The sequence below is a fragment of the Prionailurus bengalensis genome, chromosome A3, assembly GCF_016509475.1.
Source record: "Prionailurus bengalensis isolate Pbe53 chromosome A3, Fcat_Pben_1.1_paternal_pri, whole genome shotgun sequence".
Taxonomy (NCBI): Eukaryota; Metazoa; Chordata; class Mammalia; order Carnivora; family Felidae; genus Prionailurus; species Prionailurus bengalensis.
The window spans coordinates 23,991,609-24,011,741 of NC_057354.1; the positions used below are offsets into that span (position 1 = coordinate 23,991,609).

General features: G+C 45.9%; 1 protein-coding gene across 1 annotated transcript in view; it reads right to left on the minus strand.

Annotated features, from left to right (window-relative positions):
- MMP24 (matrix metallopeptidase 24) overlaps positions 1 to 18,575 on the minus strand; it is a 44,899-nt gene extending 26,324 nt beyond the window's left edge. Inside the window, exons 1-2 of the mRNA XM_043604673.1 lie at positions 18,375 to 18,575; positions 203 to 351 (exon numbers count right to left, since the gene is read on the minus strand). Of these exons, the coding sequence (XP_043460608.1) occupies positions 203 to 351; positions 18,375 to 18,575 (350 nt within the window). The remainder of the gene's footprint in view (positions 1 to 202; positions 352 to 18,374) is intronic.
- Between the last annotated feature and the right edge of the window lie 1,558 nt (positions 18,576 to 20,133).

Sequence of the window (20,133 nt, forward strand, 5' to 3'; positions counted from 1 at the left end):
ATCACACAGCAAATTTCGGGCAGAGTACCTCCCCAGCTCACATAGGAAGGGGCACCTTGGGGTATTCCCTCCCAGGATGATCCTGCAGGAGTGAAAGATAGGAAGGTAGGATGGGCATGGTACATACGTGGGGCCATGACAAATGTGAACTCAAATGTATGTCTGGAAAGTTCGAAGGCATAATGCCCTACGCGAATCTTACTCGATTGTTGTCTGATCCAACACACCGGTGACTGGGATCCCATAAAACTGCTGCATAGTGGAGACTGCTGACTGTAAGACCTTCCCTGAGTGCAGCGCGGGTGCCCGTGAGTCATAGGGAAGCAGATAGCCATATGACTTTAACCAGTTCTGAAAGACACATGAAAGAGAAGGATGCATTATGCTGGAGAAGGCTCTGTTCCACCTAGGTGGAGATTTGCCCTTGAAACTAGGGATCATTTTACCGAAGGGACCTATGGACTCATGCTCCGAATGCTTCCCCCTTCATTCCTTCCTGCACACACTGGCAAATAATCTCCAGAAAACCCAGCTCTTGTTGGCTTTCTCCCTTGCTGTAAAGCTTTCATTGGATCTCTACTGGCTACAGAATAAAGATCAAATTTGCATTCAAGGCTTTCCAGGACCCTGCCTCTTTACTCATTTATACAGTGGCTTCCACTGATATGTGACTAGACATGCAAGAACACAAGAATGGTTCCTTCTCTGAAGCAGAGTGACCTGGTAAAATGGGCCACCCAGAAACCATCGTGTCTAAAGTCAGAGTCTGCTGAGGAATCATGCTGTAGAATATTTACTGGCATGAGATTATATACAGTCTATTGCTAACTCCTCCAAAAGAGCAAGCCATTATAAGTATATATAAACAATGCATTACTTAATTTAAATATAAGTACATAAATGTATGCATAGAAAAAAGCATAGAAGGGCACACATGGAAATAAAAAAAATAATAGTATGGTCATGTAAAAGAATTTCTTGTTTTTAGAAAATATACACTGAGGTGTTTTGGCTTATATAATGGTGCACAATGCCTGCAACTTTTTCTTAAACATATTCAGAAAAGAGAGAGAGATGGAGAGGGAGAGGAGAGAGGTGAGAGAGAAGAAACAAATGTAGTAAAATGTTAGGAACTGGGGAATACAGGTGAGGAGTGTTCAGGAATTCTTTGTCCCATTCTTGAAAACTTTTCTGAAAGTCTGAACTGATGTCAAAATATTTTTTTAATAAAAAAATAATTAACCATGAATAGCCTTTGTTATAGTATCATGGGGGAGAATTTCTGTTTTCTAAGTTTTACGCATGGAGTCATTTAAAAAAGGGAGGAAAATTTTCAAAGGGCAAGATCATCTGAAAGTAGTTTGGATGAAAAAGCTCACACAGACAATGGCTCTGAAGGACAGCAAAGTAGAGATGATTATTCCCACTGACAAGCATGAGGGAAGCCTGAAGAAACCAGAGCATGAGGAAATATATGTGGCATCAATTGGAAAATGAAGAAAACCTCCATGGGTCTACTGAACCCACAAGCATTTACAGAAACACTCCTACATGCTGGTCTCTGAGCCAGATAGAAGCTGTGGCCCATCCTCAGAGGATTATCCCGAACACCAAGTGATTTAATGAAGGAGAAAGAACTTAGTAAGCGATATTATTCCCTTTGTAATTTTTGCTTGTTTCTATATGAACAAGTCTTATTGTGGATGTGTCTGTTATTACAAGTCAAAGGAAACCATTTTGGGAAGCAAGTAGACCAGAAACTATAAATAAGTTATTATTTATTTCATCTAAGGTGACTAACATCTTTACTGCCTTGTGATAAAATGCATTTGACTGATTAAAAATAAAACACAACACTAAAGCCTTAACATCTACAACAGCGCGACAACTTAATGTCTTTCATATTGAAATCTAGAACATGTTTTTTGCTCCAAATTATGGCAAAGGATATCAGTACTTCTTGCACTTTTCCAAACACTGAATCTCTTTTATGCTTTTGTGCGTTTTCCCCCTGTCCCTGGGATACTCCTCAGGCAAAAATCTTTTCATTGCTTTAAGGTTCAGCTCATAAGTGACCACTTCTAGAAGACTTCCATCACTCTCCAAACTAAGCTATTTTCTTCCTCTTTTGTGCTCCCTAAGTCCCCTATTATAGATAGTATAGATCTTACAATGTTGGGCTCTAATCATGACTTCACATGCCAGACTCTGAGTGCCTCAAGGGAAGGGTCTGTGTTCTACCCATCTCTCTATATCCAGTGCCCAGAAGTGTGTGACACACAGTAGCTGCTCATTATGTCTGTTCAATAAACACTGCTGGGCACTTCCTACACCTTAGGCACCTTGCAAGGCTCTGGGGATATAAAGATGCATTAGTTGCTCACAGACCAGCCAGTAAATCCACCATGAAAACGTAGCTCTAAAAGTCAGGTATGTACAGGTCTTTATGGGAGAACAAAGGGGAGGTGCCTTCTCCACATGGGGTGGGCATAGGGAGAGAGGGGAACTCAGGGAAGGCTTCCGGGTGGAGAGGGATCTGAGAAGTGTTGAGGGATAAAAAGCATGTGCAATGGCAGGAGGTGTCAGGAGCACGGCACATCCTGATTTGTGTTTCAAATGACGGGAATTGGGGGGAGGGGAGCGTGGTGATGAGAGGGCTGGAAAGTAGAGACATGGAGGGAAGCGGTATGCAATGATCTGTTTATAAAGTGGGCAAATTACAGAGAATCACTTGTGAGTTGACTGTGGCCTAGGATCAGCCAAAAAGCTCAAATACATCATCTAGAAATGGACATGACAGGGCAGCTAAGTTACCCATTGATCATCCAGGTCTCAGCTTCTACTCCCAGATTAAATTATGTCATCAAAGCATTACATTCCTGCACCACATCCTCCCGGCCAGAATGTCATGTTATGTTCCTTGTCTTTATGAAAACCCCAATTAAGTATTATTGGGCTAAGCATCCAACTCTCTTGGCTCGGGTCATGATCTCGTGGTTGGTTCCTGAGATCGAGCCCCAAGTCAGGTTCTGCCATGGCTGCACAGAGCCTGCTTGGGATTCTCTCTCTCTCTCTCTCTCTCTCTCTCAAAATAAATAAACTTAAAAAGACATGAATTATTGGGTTGAATAAATAGGGCATATAGTGGGAAAGAGGCACCTAGTTCTGAGATTGAACAGGTAAATTGAACATCAATTTCCTTGTTTGTAAAATGTAAACAATAATTCCTCCTCCACAGGATTGTTATTAAGGTAAAATGAATAAATGCACTTGACACATAATCATGCAAAGGTGTTTGCTATTGCTGGGGATGGTGTCTCTATTATCTTTTGTAAAATTGAAGTAGAAAACTTGGTCTTTGACTCCTTTGCCTTTTGAAATCTAGTCACTACACCCTCCCACATTCTCCCTGGGCCGAGAGCCAGTCCTGATGGTCCTATGGAGGGCAGTGTGTCTGTCATGGTCCAGTCTGCTTGCTGTTAGGTGGCCTATGGATATGACCATCTCTCACACAGCACCAGGAGCACCACGAGTACCACAGGCGGAGGACTGACAGCTGACATGAACTGTGTACTCTTCACCCTCACTTGGCTTTCTTAGGCGCAAACACAGCTCTTCCTGTCAAGCTTTAGCTTTAGGAAAATGTTTTCCCTATGGAGATTCTTTTTTTTTTTTTAATTTTTAATGTTTATTTTGAGAGAGACAGAGTATGAGTAGGGGAGGGACAGAGAGAGAGGGAGACACAGAATCTGAAACAGGCTCCAGGCTCTCAGCTGTCAAACAGAGCCCATCGCAGGGCTTGAACTCAGGAATGGCGAGATCATGACCTAGGCTGAAGTCAGACCCTTAACCGACTGAGCCACCCAGGAGCCCCTTCCCTATGGAGATTCTGTATGCTTTCTGGTTTCAGAAAGTGGACACTGTGTCACCCAGTGGTTTTCCCTCTTGGCCTTTTCCCCAAAGAATCTTTCAACCAAAAGTATGGCTTAAATATGGAACATGGCTATGCTTGGAAGTAACTTACTTTCTTAATCTTTTTCACCACAAGTTTTATTTCGTCCTTAAAAGTCTTACTTAAAAACCTTGTTTCAACCTGTATGCTGTCTCAAACCCTTTCAGAAAGAGGTGTGGTACAAATCTAAAATAAATCAAATTCCTTCTTATCTGTGGAGTCTATTCTCTAGAAATCCAACTAAAATGAATTATGGCATTTGGGAAATGCGTGGGAATTTTTGGACAGATACTGCTGAGAAACCAAGCAGCCAACTGAGGATTTTTTTGAGCACCCACCTCTGAACTAGCACAGGAATTAAGAATCTTCTTCCCTCCTGCTCTCATTACTGTTTATGGCCAGAGATAAGGAACAGGAAACTTTTGGCATAAACCTACTCTTAAGCCTTTGAACACTTTGGGGAATTGAAAGTAGTTCCTCTTCGGTAAAGGGCAACCTGGTTTACCCAGCTCCTTTTCTGGGATACACAAGCAAGGAGTGGCTCAGAGCCAAACAGGATGCGCTATGAAGGTCACAGAGTTTAGCTCTGCAGCATCAGGAGATGGGATCTAAGGACTCTGGTCCCAGGCAAATGTCCGGGTCAGGACCAAACACTAGAATGGACCAGCCTTCTCTAAGTTCTGCTTCCCTCCCAGGTTCACTGGGAACAATCCTCAGAGCTCAGGGGCAGACCACTAAGAAGGGAAATGGGAGAGGGAGGGGCTGGTCATTGACAGCTCTAAGCCAGGGAACAGAGCATTGAGACTGGACCTGCATGTACATGGGAAAGAGGCTAAGAGGCCAGGGACCAGACAATTCAAACTTCTGCCACTGAACCCAGTCTTTGCAATGAACTCACTTGCTCTGTGACCCAGGAAGTCCTCTGGCTTCTCTGGGCAGAAGCCCCTGAGGTTGATGCAAGTCTTCTATACTCCAGTCATACCAGTTCCAAAACATTCTCTGCCCTTGCATACTCGCAAGCTGTTCCTGCTGCCTACAAAACCCATTCTCTTTATGCACGTTAGCAAACCCATCCTTCAAAGTCTAGCTGAAATGTTACTTCCATTGGTAAACCTTCCTTAGCTCTTTGCAGAACTAGTGGGTACTATCCTTACTCCTGCACTGTTTCACTTCTCTGCCACTCTAAATGCAGCTACCACAGTGCACCCTACCTGTTGGTTGATATGTTTTCCCCACTAGATTGAGTTCCTGAGGAGCAGAGACTGTCATGTTTATTCCTGTATTTGCTACAGTACTTAGAACAGTGCCTGGCACAACAGATCATCACTGGATGAATGAATGAACCAACAAACGAACAAACAGTGGGTCCAGGAGGCATTGCCTGGGTACCAAGGAAGGGATTTCATTCTGGGAAGGCTTAATGAGTAATACACATGAAAACACCAAGCACAATTCTTGGTGTCTGTTAGAGGCTGAGAAAAACATTTGCTGAAATTCAGTCTATTGTGGTTTGACTTCTTTGCTTGATGAGGCAATAGGGCTCCATTGTCCTATCTGAAAAAAAAAAAAGATAAAATCCACAAAAGGAAAAAAGCCCCATTCTGTTTTAAATACAATGACCTACCTTCCTTCTTTTGACACCTAGATCCATTAGCCAATCACCAGCTGTGTCAGAAGTCTGACCTTTATAGCTCAGTTAACCAACTCTAAGATGTCTATCACCCTTTAAGTGCTGAAAGAGGTGTAAACCCAGAGGAAAGTGAGAAAAATCTCAGAGTGCGAGCAGGGACCAAAATAGCTGGGCTGAACCAAAGATGTAGAGATGGCAGACAATATGTGTGATTGGTTTGCCGGCCAGAAGGCGGGATTTTGGTTCCTGAGAAGCCAAAGTTGAGATATTCAGTAGTGGCAGGCAAAGGAGAGAGCAGAAAATAACAAGGAGAAAAAATGTGGCCCGAAGAGGGAAGAGAGCGGCAGACAGCAGAGGCGGTGGTGACATTAGAAGAGGCATTGGAGGCAGCAAGCAGCAGATCAGCTGGCAGTGCTGCTGTTCAGTCTTGGAAAACAGATAGCAGTGGGGGAGGAGAGAGAGATGGATCTGTTAAGCAGCATGGCCTTCTGGGGGTATTCAGGAGCATCGCACCTGTTCGGGTGTGAGGCCAACCCAGACCAGTCTCCAGGTCTGGAGAAGGAATGGGAGAATGATTAGAATCAGATGTCGGATCAGGACTGCAGTGGGCTAGAAGGTATTATGAGAAAGGCCAGAGGGGGAAGTCCACAAAGAAGGACCAGGAAAGGTGTCAGCTTTGGAAGCATGGGCTAGAATGAGGAAGAAAGAATAAAAGACTCTGATCAAAGAGTTTGGGCGGCTGAGGTCATAATTTAGGGTGATGATGTAACAGGAACAAGGCATGACCTCCACACTTACAGAAGGTCCAAGTCCAGTTCTGGACATTGTATATGCAGAGGGACAGTGACAAAGGAACACGACTAAGGGAGAGGGCTGGGAGAATGAAGGAAGCACTCATATGAACCATGTCCTGTTTGGGAAGATGAGGATATTTAGGTTGGAGAATGGGGAGCTGCAGGGGACATGCCAGTCTTCCTAAAGCCAACAGCTATGGAAGGAGAATTATTCTGGCTAACACAGAGGGCAAAACTAAGACTAGCACAGGAGATTATAGGACGTAGAACTTGACTCATTTTAGGAAAGAACTTTTAAACAGAGATGTTCTGATTATAGCAACAACAATAATGCTGTTATAAGAACACCAACTATGTACCTGGCATTGCGCTAGGCATTCTAGAATGCAATGGCCCCATGAGATAGGAAGCCCCCCTCTCCCCACCCCTACCTCCAATCTGCAGAGGAGGAAACAGGTTCAGAGAAGTTAAGTAATCATTCAGAATCACGGAGCTAATAAGTGGCGGGATTCAGACGCAGATATGTTTGAAACTGAGCATTCCGTATTGTCAGACAACCAGAGAGGCATTCCTTTCCCCTCCCAGGATGGCCTACACCACACTCCTAAAAAGTGATGCCCTATCTCACATCATAGTGAACTCCATACCCTTCTGCCGTGACCCCTATGCCGTGGGGTACACCACCGTGTACCCAGTTATCCAACAGAAGCCTCATATGACCCATGACTCCACCCTCTCCTTCACAGCCCATGTCCATCTTCTACCAAAGAACTACTGGTTCTACTTCCTAAACATCAGATGTATTTGTTTGTTTCTTTGTTCATTCGTTCATTCATTCATTCATTCATTCACTCAGTATTTGAGGACCTATTTTACTATGTACCAGGCACTGTGTACTAGGCTCTGGGATGTGACAGCAAACAAAAACACCCTTGTTCCTTTCTAGTTACAGTCTAGTGGAAGAACCATCTGGCAATAAGTGCTATGAAAAATAAAGCAGGTGGAGGAGCTAAGAGGGATGGGACAACTGTTTTATAAAGGATGAAGGGAAGGTGGCCCTGTAGAAGTGACATTTAGGCGGGAGACCTGAAGGAGGTGAGGGAGTTCCAGGAAGAGGGCATGGAAAGTGCCATTCCCCGCAAGGCTTCAAGGACTTTCCATCAAGAGCTTTCAAGGGCAGGGAAACCAGAGATCTTTGTCAAAGGGGACAAAGTTTCAGATACGCAAGATTAATAAATCCTAGAGATCTGTACAGCATAGTGCCTATAGTTAACAATACTGTACTGTATACTTTAAACATTTGCTAAGAGGGCAGATCTTGTGTTCTTAGCACAAAATAATAATAATAAATAATGAGGGCAGGAGGAAATCTCTGGAGGGGATGGGTTTGTTTATGGCATAGATTGTGGTGATGGTTTCACAGGTATGTATTTATCTCCAAACTCATAAGCTGCGTATATTAAATATGTACGGCTTTGGGGTGTCGATTATACCTCAGTAAAGCAGTTTTAAAAAACAAAGAGCTTTTATGACTTGGCGCCTGACTACCTCTGCAACCTCTTTTACCATTCCCCACCTAGCACTCTGTGTTCCAGTGTGTTCCGATCCTTCTCTGGAAGGATCATTCTCTGGAAATGTTGTTTCTTCTATCTGGATCATGCTCCTCTCTCTGGGGAGGCCTTCCATGACCTCTGAACTTATCACATTTCTTATCACACAGTGTTGTAACCACATGTTGTGACTTGTCTCCTTTTCTTGATTATGTAGTGCCTGAGGGCAGGGCCCATAGTCGGTCTTCTCCACTGCTGTTCCCTGACACCTAGCTCAAGGCCTGGTTTGGAGACATCTTTATTGAATGAAAATGAGTGGAAGTGTTCAGGGAGAGGGAAAGTCATCTGGTCAGAACTTGCTGTAGAACAGGGTTCCACAAACTCGGCACTGTTGATAATTTGGGCCAGACAATTCTTTGTTGGGGGGGGGGGGGGCATCCTGTGCTCTGTAGGATGATTAGCAGAATCCCCAGTTCCTTCAAATAGAATACTAGTAGCACCACCTCCTCGGCTGTGACAAACAAAAGATGTCTCCAGACATTTCTGAAAGTCTCCCTGAGGGGGGCAAAATTGCCCCAGATTGAGAACCACTATTATAAAGATTCCCATAGGGGCACCTGGGTGGCTCAGTCGGTTAAGTGGCCAACTTCAGCTCAAGTCATGATCTCACTGCTTTGTGAGTTCGAGCCCTGCATCGGGCTCTGTGCTGACCGCTCAGAGCCTGGAGCCTGCTTCAGATTCTGTGTCTCCCTCTCTATGCCCCTCCCCCACTCATTCTTTCTCTCTCTCTCTCAAAAACAAATAAAAACATTTTTAAAAAGTGCATATTCCCAAACCTGAACCTAGACCCTACTAAATCAGACTATGTGTGGCTGGAAGCTGGGAATCTGAATTTTTGAAAAATGAGCACTTAGGGTGGTTCGGTTGCCTGCTAAAGTTTAGAACCACTGCAGTAACGACCTATCACTGTCAGGAGTGATGACCCTGTGCCATGAAAGAATGGGTATGCCGTGTGCACTATCACCTCTAGTGTAATAAGGCAGGAAGTATGTCACCCATTTAGAAAAGCCTTCTATTAAAATTAGCTCAATAGCCAGCTGCTGCTCTCTGTGCCTCAGTGCTGCCATCATCTCTGGGTCCTTCACCTGCCAATCTCGTTGGCTAACCTTAACTTCAGGGTTCATCAGCACCCCAGCATTGAGATTCCATTGTGTTGTTGTAGATTGGCATCAAGAGTGGTCTAAGATCAGGTGTCTGGGTGGCTCAGTCAGTTAAGCGTCTGACTTTGGCTCAGGTCATGATCAATTTCATGGTTTGTGGATTTGGGCCCTGCATTGGGCTCTCTTCTCTCAGCACAGAACCGGCTTAGGATCCTCTGTCTCCCTCTCTCTCTGCCCCTCCCGCACATATTCTCTCTCTCTCTCTGTCCTTGGGCAAATGACCTAACTTCCTTAAGGTTGATTTTCTTCATTTGTTAAACAGAGGATAATGAAAGAAGGGTTGTGAGGAGGATTCAGTGAGATGATACACTGGCAGATAAAATAATGGCCCTGCAAAGATGGCTACATCCTAATCCCTGGACCTCATGACTATGTGACCTCACATGGCATGGCAAAGAAGTCTTTACAGATGTAATGAAGTTAAGGATCTTCAGGTGGGGAGATTATCCTAGGTTATTTAAGTGGGCTCAATGTAATCACAGGGTTCCTTGTAAGAGGGAGGCAGGAGGGTCAGAGTCAGAGAAGGAGAGGTGACAACAGAAGCAGGTGTCAGAGTGGTGCCATGCTGGAAGTGGCTGCAAGCCAAGGAACGTGAGCAGTCTCTAGAGGCTGGAAAAGGCCAGGTAGGAATTCTCCCTAGAGCCTCCAGAAGGAAGCCAGCCCTACAGAAACCTTGCTTTTAGTCCTGGTAAGTCCTGTTTCAGACTTGTGACCTCCAGAACTCTAAGATGAGAAGTCTTTGTTGTCAACCACTAAGTTTGGTGGTAATTTGTTCCCGCCGCAATAGGAAACTAATACATGCCTGCGAAGCATTTAGCAGATTCTGGCAGATAGTAAGCATCCTCACAATGGTGTTGTCTGTGTTCTTGTTCCCACACTCTCTTGCAAGAGATTGGCTACCATCTTTGGTCACTACTGACAGCCCAAATCATGGGGTGGTGATGCCTCAGAGATGAGCCCTACCATCGCGTCAGTTCCCCCCAGCTCCTGTCTCACCAGAGCCCTGCTTCCTCCTTCACCCACACTGCTGAGCTCCCAGCCCTGCTGCGGAGCCCACCTCAGTTGTAACTGATTTTTCAAATTTTCAAAATTGAAGGTTTAACCATTCAGGTATCTAGAAAATGCACTGGTCAACATACTCTGAAACCATCTGATTTAATATGCTTGTTTTGCAGAAGAGAAAAATAAAATCTGAAGGGAGAAATGACTTCAAAATCACAGAGCAAGTTGATAGAGGAAATGGAGCCTAGAGTCCCTGCCTCCTAGGGAGGGTTCTCTCTGTCATGCTACACCCTCCACGCTAACTCTGGTTTGCCTCCAAGCACTCTTTTTTTTTTTCACTTACAGCCAGTCTAAAAAGGGCCATCAGGATCGCCCACAATGCCCAGCTTAGCTTCTTGACAAACACCTTAATGGCGTGCGTTGCCTCTTGGCTGCCACCAGCTCTTGAGTGGGTGGTAAGTGCAGTAGCGGGAACTCCCTGGCGCTCCGCTCCGTGTCCTTGGCCCATTCCCAGGAGGCCACCACAAGCCAGACAATCACCATACCCAGGGAGATGACACATTTGGGGTTTTGGGTCAGCACTGGGATATCCAAGTTTTCCAGTTCTGGAGAGGCCTCCTCCCCAGGCCAGGACAGGGACCATACTCTTATTCACTCTCTGAGAAGGGAGGAGGCTTCATCATCCTCACCCTTTCCAGAGCCTTCCTGCCACCCTGCCACAGTTTTCTGTCCCCTGGGGCTTGATGTACTGATGAGTTAAGAAAATGGAAGAGGGAAGATAAAGAGCGTGGTCAGGCCTCAGTTTTTCAGCTGTAACAGGTAGATGACTGAAGTAGATTGCCGCTAAGTCATTATATAAAGTATGAAATACATAATAATTTTAGCTTGACTGGATTGAGTGGGGAGCCTGTCTTCTGGCTCCTTGCTGCCAGTTTTAAATCCAAGCTCCTTAGCATGGCGCCCAATATGCTTCACAATCTGACCCAATGCACCTTTCTACCCTTTTCTTCTGTCAGGCATGTCCTACCCTTTTACTCCCCACCCCAAGGATACCTACTGTAATTACTGACCTACTTGTGTTGACTGCATACATCCTGCAGTTTCCTCTCTCTGTGCCTTCCCTCTGCCCTCTGTAGAATGCCTTTCCCACACAGCCTGTCCATGATGAGCTATTAAATATCCACCAAACTGCAACTTGAATGCCACTTCACCGGGGAGGGCTATCCAAGGGTGAGTGGACTTCTTCTGGCTCTCCCAATGGCATTCTATGTACCACTCACTCACAGCATCTTTCACATTACATTATAAATACTGTTTTATGTTCCTGTCACCACCACCCCCCCCATTCACCCCAGAATTCTGCAGCTTACACCCTGGTGGGGGAGTCAGACAAGGAAGACTAGATGTTTCACTGACTGGAATGAAGGAAAGGGAGAAGGCGCTGTGAATGTGTTTGACAGGAGATACAGACTGTGATGTCAGGGATGGCTCTTCCCCGAGTATCTGGCATCTCTGTGGAGATCTGTGTTTGGGTAGAAGAAGACTGGGTGAAGGTGGAAGAATGAGCATCCCCAGAGAAAGAATATTTTACTGAATTCCTGAGATGGGAAGGAGCCTGCACATTAGAGAAAGAGAAAGAAGGCCAGGGTGGCCAGAGTTTGGTAAGAAGATGGTCTAGATAGAAGGAAGCTAGAGAGGTGGGAAGGACTCAGTCGTGCAGGTCCTCAGAGGCCTTATTAAGCAGCCTGGTGGGTGCTGGATACAAGGGGGTTCATAATACTGTTCATTCTACTTTCATATGTATTTGAGATTTTCCATAATAAGAATCAAAAGGAAAAAGGGATAGTAGAGTACTAATAGTACTTTAAAACCCTTCACCCTAAAAGCCATTTGAAGCAAGGTGAGTGTGGGAGGAGCATGCTCAAATTTTTTGTTTAAAATTTTTTTTATTATTGAATATTTCCAGCACTCAGAGAGGGATAAAAATAATAAAAACAACCATGGATAATCGCCACCCAGCTTTGTTAAATCTTAGCTTTGGCCATATTTGCTTCGGATAGAACTGACCCCTGTGTAGATTTATTTTTAAAAGGTCGTTCTGGCTGCCATTTGAAGAAGGATTAGAGGCAGGCAAGAGAGGCTGAGCAGGTGGGAAATTTCTGAAGTCCAGACGAGGTATAACAGAAGTTCAGACATGAAGGAGGCAGTGGAGGTGGGGAGCAGTGGACACACGGAGGATCTACTTGGGAGGAAGAATCACTGGGACTTGGGAATTGATTCTGTTGAGGCAGATGAGGCAAGAAAGAGTTGACAGATGACCCCCATCTTTGTGGCCCAGCACTTTTGGGGCACAGAGAACAGTGTGCCCATGAGTGTGTGTGGTATAGAATTGAGTTTTAAAATTATTATGGCTAACAAAAGTTGTTAATCGACCTTGTTTTTCTCTACCTACTTGGTTATAACAACATGTATGATCTTTGAGAGAAAATGTTGCCTTTTATATATATGGCTTTGCCATTCTCCTATATGTCATTAAAGCCTAGTTCAAAGTTGCCTTTCAAAACAAATGCATGAGATAATGATGAAAGAAAACTAGCAAAGGATGTGAATGGAATCAATCTCAAGGTCCAGAGAAACCAAAGCTTTTGTTCCAAAATCCCTTAGCCAGGGAGGGCTGGAGCTGGGATTCGCAACTTTTATCCACACACGATTCCCTAAAACGGGTACACAGATCTGAGTTATGTTAGGAAAAAGCTAAAGGCATCTGGGCTAGAGCCAGCTCCCAGCTGGCTCAGGAACAGGCCCCAGTCCCTCCACCTCTCAACCCGGCTCTGAGCAGGTCTCTTCTCTGCTCACAGACCTTTAATGACTCCCCTCAGCCTTTGGACAAAAGCCAGTTTCACAATCTGCTTTCAGCCTCCCTCTGTCCAGCCTCTTCTCATACACTCTTACTGGAAATAGTGAGTAACTCGATGCCTCAGGCACATCTAGTTATCTGCTGTTTCCCAAACATGCCAAGTGCTTTTGTGGAGCCTTAGTTCCTGGTTTTCCTTCTGTCTGGACTGCCCCCTCACTGTTGTCTGTCCTCCTCCTCCCTCAAAGGTTCATCTTTAATACCAACCTCTTTCTAAAACATTCTCTCTGCGAGCCTCATCTCCTTCCCACTTTGTGGTCCCCAGCCCTTATTTATTCCTCTGACATGTATTCATTTATTCTTCAAAAAAAGGTACTGACTTTTGTGTACCAAGCATTATTGAGAAGCTGGTGGGGGGTGGGGCACAGACAATAATATCAATTTAAAAATACTTAGAATGTGCCAAGAATTATTCTAGACACTGGCTGCAATCTATTAAGAACAGGTTCCTCTCATTTTGAGTCAAACTATACCATATTATAAGGCTAGGCATGTCCTAAGATCAATCAACTTACTTTCCTTTGCTCCAAAACGTCTTTCAAGGATTGGAGTGGGACAAGCCTGAAAGTGGAAAAGATTGGCTTAAAGGCTATTGTGGTAATCTAGAACAAGAACTCAGACCAAGGACAGAAAATCAGGCTTCTAGTCCTAGCCTTACTGTTTATTAGCTACATGTGGGTCCCTCGACAAGATGTGTACAGGTCACACCATTTCTCTTAGTTTCCCTCTGCTCATCTGTAAACTGAGGACAAGATTTTCCCTAACTTCCATGGTGTTGTTGCCAGGATCAAGTGGGACCACACACATGACAGCATCTGGAAAGTGCAAAGCACCTTTCAGATAAGAGACTGTTAAAGTAATAGGAAAAGCCACAGTAATAATAAGAAAATGAATAAAAAATTCGGCAGACTAGATTCAGATTAGGTAAAAGGAAGAACTTCCTAACAGTGAGATTTTTTTTTTTTACAGATAAAAATGAAGATAAACTGGGAGGCTGTGATCATATTGGAAGAAATTTTTGGTTTGGGAATGTGTTAGTGCTTCTTAATAGGCCTGCCCCACCACTAGCCTCATCCAGGGCTCTGACATTCATTGACTATATGTGTAAACCAAAGAATGCTTTCCATCCACCTAGAGTGGATCCCTCAAAACTGGTCTAGAGGGCAGAAGTCCACTATGCCTTAGATCCAGGCATCACACTTTGTTACCTGTGTGGACCATGCTGATCAGCTTGTCTCTTTCTGTCTGCACTGACCTTCCTCAGAATCAAACTGGAAAGTAGGAGGGCCCAAACATTATTTGTAGGGTATTCTACTCAGCTAATAATAAGAGAAAGAGATGCTTTAAACAAACCAAACACAGGAAGGCAATTAGAGAATCAGAGGGATCCCCTGATGTGCAAAATACAAAAGAAAAACTCAAGAATGCAAAGGAGGAAACAGACTGAATGAGGTGGGGTTTTTTTTTTTTCATTTTGTCTTTTGGTAATGAAAGATCAGAGATATGAAATCAAAAGTCAAAGGTAGTGAAAATGCTTTCAACTAAGAAGTCAGGAGACCAGGTCAATTTCTGAGTTCTGAATCATCTACTATCAGAGTCTGTGTCCTTGGGCAACTCAGAGCAATTCGATAAGTGTCCATGAAGTACTAGTATGTGCTTATTTGGTGATGTCTAAGGTCACAGCCACCTTTCCATGCCTCTCTATTGTATGTCACTACCATTAGATGACAGCCTACTGAGCAGGTTATGAAAGAACCCAAGGGTGAAATTGTGGGACCACCTGCCAAAACGAATAACCTCTATTTCCAATGAAGGAAGGACAGGTGGGCAAGGAGTCCTGTCCCTAAGAAGCATTTTAGAAGGGACCTTGAGACCTACCTGTCCATAAGCATCTATTTCAGATCCATGTAGCTCTTTTGGCACAAGGGATAGAGTAGAATCACTGACTGAGTAATTGAGTAATTAATGATGACCATTGGGCGGTGTATTCAATCTAAAAACATAAAGCATTTTTAGGCCCTGCCTAAGAACTGCAACTTTTCCTCCCAAGTAACGTTTAAATATTTTAAAAAATTTTAAATGGGTGTTGCCCTGAAAAGAGAGAACTAAATAACTAGAGAAGTCAGAGAGTTTCCTGAAGAGGCAGGGCTTGCTGAAACTTTATTTATTTATTTATTTATTTATTTATTTATTTATTTATTTTTGAGAGAGTGCGTGCAAGTAGGGGAGGGGCAGAGAGACGGAGACAGAATCTGAAGCGGGCTCCAGGCTCTTAGCTGTCAGCACAGAGCCTGATGCGGGGCTTGAACTCATGAGCCACGAGATCATGACCTGAGCCAAAGTTGGATACTTAACCAACTGAGCCACTCAGGCATTTTGTTTTGTTTTGTTTTGTTTTTCTGGGGGGGGGGGGCTGAAACTTTAAGGAGAGGTCACGGATGAGTGGAGATACAGATGCAAACAGCATGTGCAGATGTGCAGAGAAACACAGGTAGTCTGTCTTAGGATAAAATAGAGACAAGCTTGTCTGGAGTAAGAATGTATACTGATGAGCAGTGGGAAAGGCAGCTTTCTAGTGAGGAGGTAGTGTGGGGTCAGACTCCAGAGGCTTTAAAAAAACAGAAAGAGGAGTTAAACATTATATGCTGGGTGAAAAGCAACTGTATTTCTGTAAGGTTTCAATCATGTGACCTACTAGTGTTCAACGAAGGAATAATTAGGTACAAATTGTTGCGAGAAGCAGTGGATGTAATTCCTCTATCTTTTAGAAACTTCTGGACAATATATTAGACATTGAAAATGGAATCATCATGGAATTAAGGGTAGTGGGTGTTTGTTTGTTTTTAATCAGGGCCTGAGAAGTCACTTAAAGATAGGAAACAATAGATAGAAATAAAGGGTCACTTCTTGGAATGAAAGGAAATTAAGAGTTCAGGGGGCCCCAGGAGACCATGCTGGGACTTGTCTGTTTTAAATTTTTTATAAGTGATCCAGAAGTAGAGCAAAGTGAAAATTTTAAGACTGCGGATCATCTTAAACCCTTTCAGGCAGGGAAATGCTCTGCCAAAGGAGAGAGAGCTGAAGGAAGGTACCGAGTGGGATGCAAAATGGCAGATAAACGTCAATGTGAGGAAATGTAAGGTAATGCACTCTGATAAAAATAATCCACGTACAGGGTGTTGGGTTCCAGGCTATCACTTCTGACCCAGGAAAGGGATCAGGGAACTACTGCAGATTGTTTCCTAAAGGCATTGTCCTAACGTGTCCAGGTCAGGAAGGCTGGCAAACGGATAGGCAGAAGCAGGAATGGACCTGAAAACCAAAGAAGAAATCATCCTTCCTTTGTGCAAGACTAAAGAGTCCCACATTTGGGACAGTGGTCAGGTTCACATCTATTGAAAACTAGGGCCCAAGGATATCTAAAAAAAGGCAACTACAATGACCCAGAGGATGAATGTGGCTGTTCTATGGATGGCTGGTCATAAGGGGGAAGCTTAAGCATGAAAAGACAAAGGCTAAGAGAGGTGGAATAATAAAAGCCTATAAAGCTGATAAGGATAAGGTGTGAGTACACATAACCTTTCCTCCAAATCCTGACATATTTAAGAAAATAGTCTCCTCTTAATGCTTGAAATATCACAGGAATAAAAGAGTTTCAGAGTTGAGATCATCTAGCCCTATCTCTTTATATTAGAGATGGCAAAATTCAAGCCTAGAGAGGGCAAGGAAACAGCCCAAGGTAAGAAGCCACCAGGGGCCAAGGTTAGATTAAAGCCCAGGCCTCCTAAATCCCAGGCCAGGGTCTTCCCACCTCAACCTTTGCATTCAGGAAGACGAAGGGAATCCTACTTTTTTAGAGGGCATAAACAAATTTACGAAATGCATTACTTTGAGATGTAATAAAGCTGAAAACACAAACAGGCTAGGGAAAGTTTCCACTAAAAGTCAACCAGCAATGACAAGATCTTTGAAACACAACTACCAACTGTGGCAAAAGAGACTTTTTACACACCCTAATTTTGGAATCATGTACCCCTTTGACAGTATGAAGAAATCTAGGGATTCTCTCCCAGAACAATACATTTGCATGCAGAAACACAATATTGCACAAAATTTCAGGCCCCCTGAGTCCTATGCCTAATTAAGAATCCCTGTTCCAGCACATTCTTCTGAACAGACTTCTTGCTTCAACAAACACACTCCATATCTCAGGCTAAATGAGGCAATCACTCTAATTTTCCTCAGCAAAGAACTACTGTCTTAAATTATTACTTATCACTTATTAGAACTGCAGACCTCCAGGTTGGAAGATACCAGAGAATTTACCTAATCCAACTGCTCCCCACCTCCTCTGTGATATAGAATAGTGTCATGGTTAAATATGTAGGGACTAGAGTCAGCCTGCCTAGGTTAGAATTCCAACACCATCACTAGATAGCTGTGTGACCTTGGGCAAGTTACTGAAGCTCCCTGAGTTAGTATCCTCATCTGTAAAACGGCGGGGGGTGGGGTGGGGGGTGTAATAATTACAACTATCTTATAGAGTAGTTATGAGGATATAAATCATAGCTCCAGGCCTGGCCCCTAGTGAGTGCTCAGTAAATGCTAGTTGGCATTATTATTATTATGCATGTATCCATCCAATCTCCTCATGGAGCTTTTGCTTGCACATGTCAGTGACGAGCGGCTCGCCGCCTCCTAAGCTGGTTGAGCAGCTCTGATTGTTACAAACTTCTTCTAATATTGAGCTGAAATTTATCTTCTTGCAGCCCCTACCCCCACCCCTGTTGACCCTAATTCTGCCCTGTGGGGCCACGCAGAGCAAGTCTATCCTTCCTCCACGTGACAGCCCTTCAGATACGAAGACAGTGATCGAGTCTTTCCCCCGCCCTCCCGTCCCCCCCCCCCCATCCTCTCTTCTCCAGCTTGAACATCCTTGGTTTCTTCTCCCAGCCCACAACATACTGGCTGCGCTTACTATTTACTCCGAGGCGTTGTACGGTTTCCCTCACACATAGTCATGCAGGCCACACACCCCACCGCCACCACAACAATCCCGACCCTCCCGCTCCGCCCCCGCCCGCTGCCCCTGTCCGCGGTGCTGAAGCTCCTCCCGGCCCCGCGGCCCTTCCCGGCCCCTGCCCTGGGTCCCCCCTACCCCACTCCCGGCCCAGCCCCGGGCGCGGACCCCCGCGCGCCACCTCCGCGCCCCCAGCGACAAGAGTCGCCCAACCCTGGCCCGGCCCCGGCGCCGCCCCCCGCCCTGCCCGGAGGCCCCGAGCCCGCGCCCCGGCCCGGCGCGCCAGCCCCACCTGCCCGGCGAAGGGCGCCTCCGCCTCGGCCGCCCGCGCCGCCGCCGCCGCCGCCGCCGCCCGCGCGGCGCCGGGGAGGCAGCAGAGCGCGGGCAGCAGCAGCAGCAGCCGCCCGGGGACCCGCCAGCGGCTCCAGCGCGGGGCCCGGCCCGGCGGCGGCGGCGGCCCCGGCACGGCGCGGCCGCCCCGGCTCCTCGGCATCCCCGCGGCGGGGCCCGGCCGCCCGGCTGCGATGGCGGCGGCGGCGGCGGCGGCGGCGGCTCCGGCCGGGTCCTCCCGCTGCAGCCGCTGCGGAGCCGCCGAGTCACGGCGCCGCGGACACGCGCCCGGCCCGCCTGTCTTCGCCGCCGCCGCCGCCGCCGCCGCCTCGGCCGCCAGCGCGCCCCCGCCTCCGCGCGCCCCGCCCCGGCGGGGGGCGGCCAGGGGCACCAGGGCAGCACCCGGGCTGGACCGCGGGGGCGGCGGCTCCGGGCCACCCCTGGGGCACTGGCCGGGGAGCGGCGCCAGGGAGGGGTCTCAGCGGCCAGAAGAACAGCTCTGGAGGGAGGGTCCAAAGGGATGGAACTGAAGGCGGGGGTCTAGGGGCAGCTCTGAGGGAGCGGGGAGAGGCTAAATAAACAGTCCCAGAGATACAACCACGCGACAGCGATGGCTCTGGGGAAGATATACTGGGTTGGGGGTCCGAAGCCAAAAGACTAACCCTGAGGGACAGAGTTTGAGGGGGTGGCACTGGAGAAGGGGAGTCTGGGAGACAGCCATGGGGGAGGGGACTGAGGAGATGGCCTGGGGTGATGGCGGGGGTGGCCCTGGAGGAGAAGGTCTGAGAGGGTGGCCCGGGAGAAGGGAGGGGTGGGAGGGTGAGAAACCGAGGAATAGATTTGAGGAGTGTTTTGGGGAGCAGCCCTGGGAGACATTAGATGAAATTAAGGTGAAGTTCATTTCCTCACTGCCAACGTTTCCCCCTCCCACCCGCCCTAGCCCCAAGTTGGAGGAGATCAACCAGTTGAGAAGATCATCTTTCATCCAAAATAACCTATATGTATTGAACACCATATATATATATATATATACACACACACACATATATGTATATGTATATATACACATATATATGTGTGTGTGTATATATGTGTATATATATGTATGTGTATATATATGTACGTATGTACATATGTACGTATGTTATGTACGTATGTACATATGTACGTATGTACATGTGTACGTATGTATGTGTATGTGTATATATGTATATGTATATATATGTATATGTATATATATGTGTATATATATACACACACATAAATGTGTGTATATGTGTGTGTATATATATATGTGTGTGTGTGTATATATATATGTATATATATATATGTGTGTGTGTGTGTATATATATGGCTTTGGACTACTTGGGACTTAAAGAGAGAGAGAGAGGAGAGGTGGGGTCCCTGAAGTGTAGAGGCTTACAGTCTGGTGAGAAAACCTAAGTGCAAAGAAAAGGCAGCAAACACCAAGTGTTAAAAAGGATACAGGCAGGTGCTCCAAGGGTCAGGAGAGACTTGATGGGGGACAGAAGTCAGGAAAGGTGTTATGGAAGGGTGGGACTCCAGGCCTTGAAGGAAAGGCTGGATTTAAATAAAGGGAGGGGAATGGAGAGGAGGGCATGTCAGGTAGGAAGATCAAAGTGTTTAGGATGTGGTTGGGGTGGTAGAGGTAGATGCTTTCTCTGGAGCACAGGGTTCCTATAGGAAAGTGCTGGGGAGGT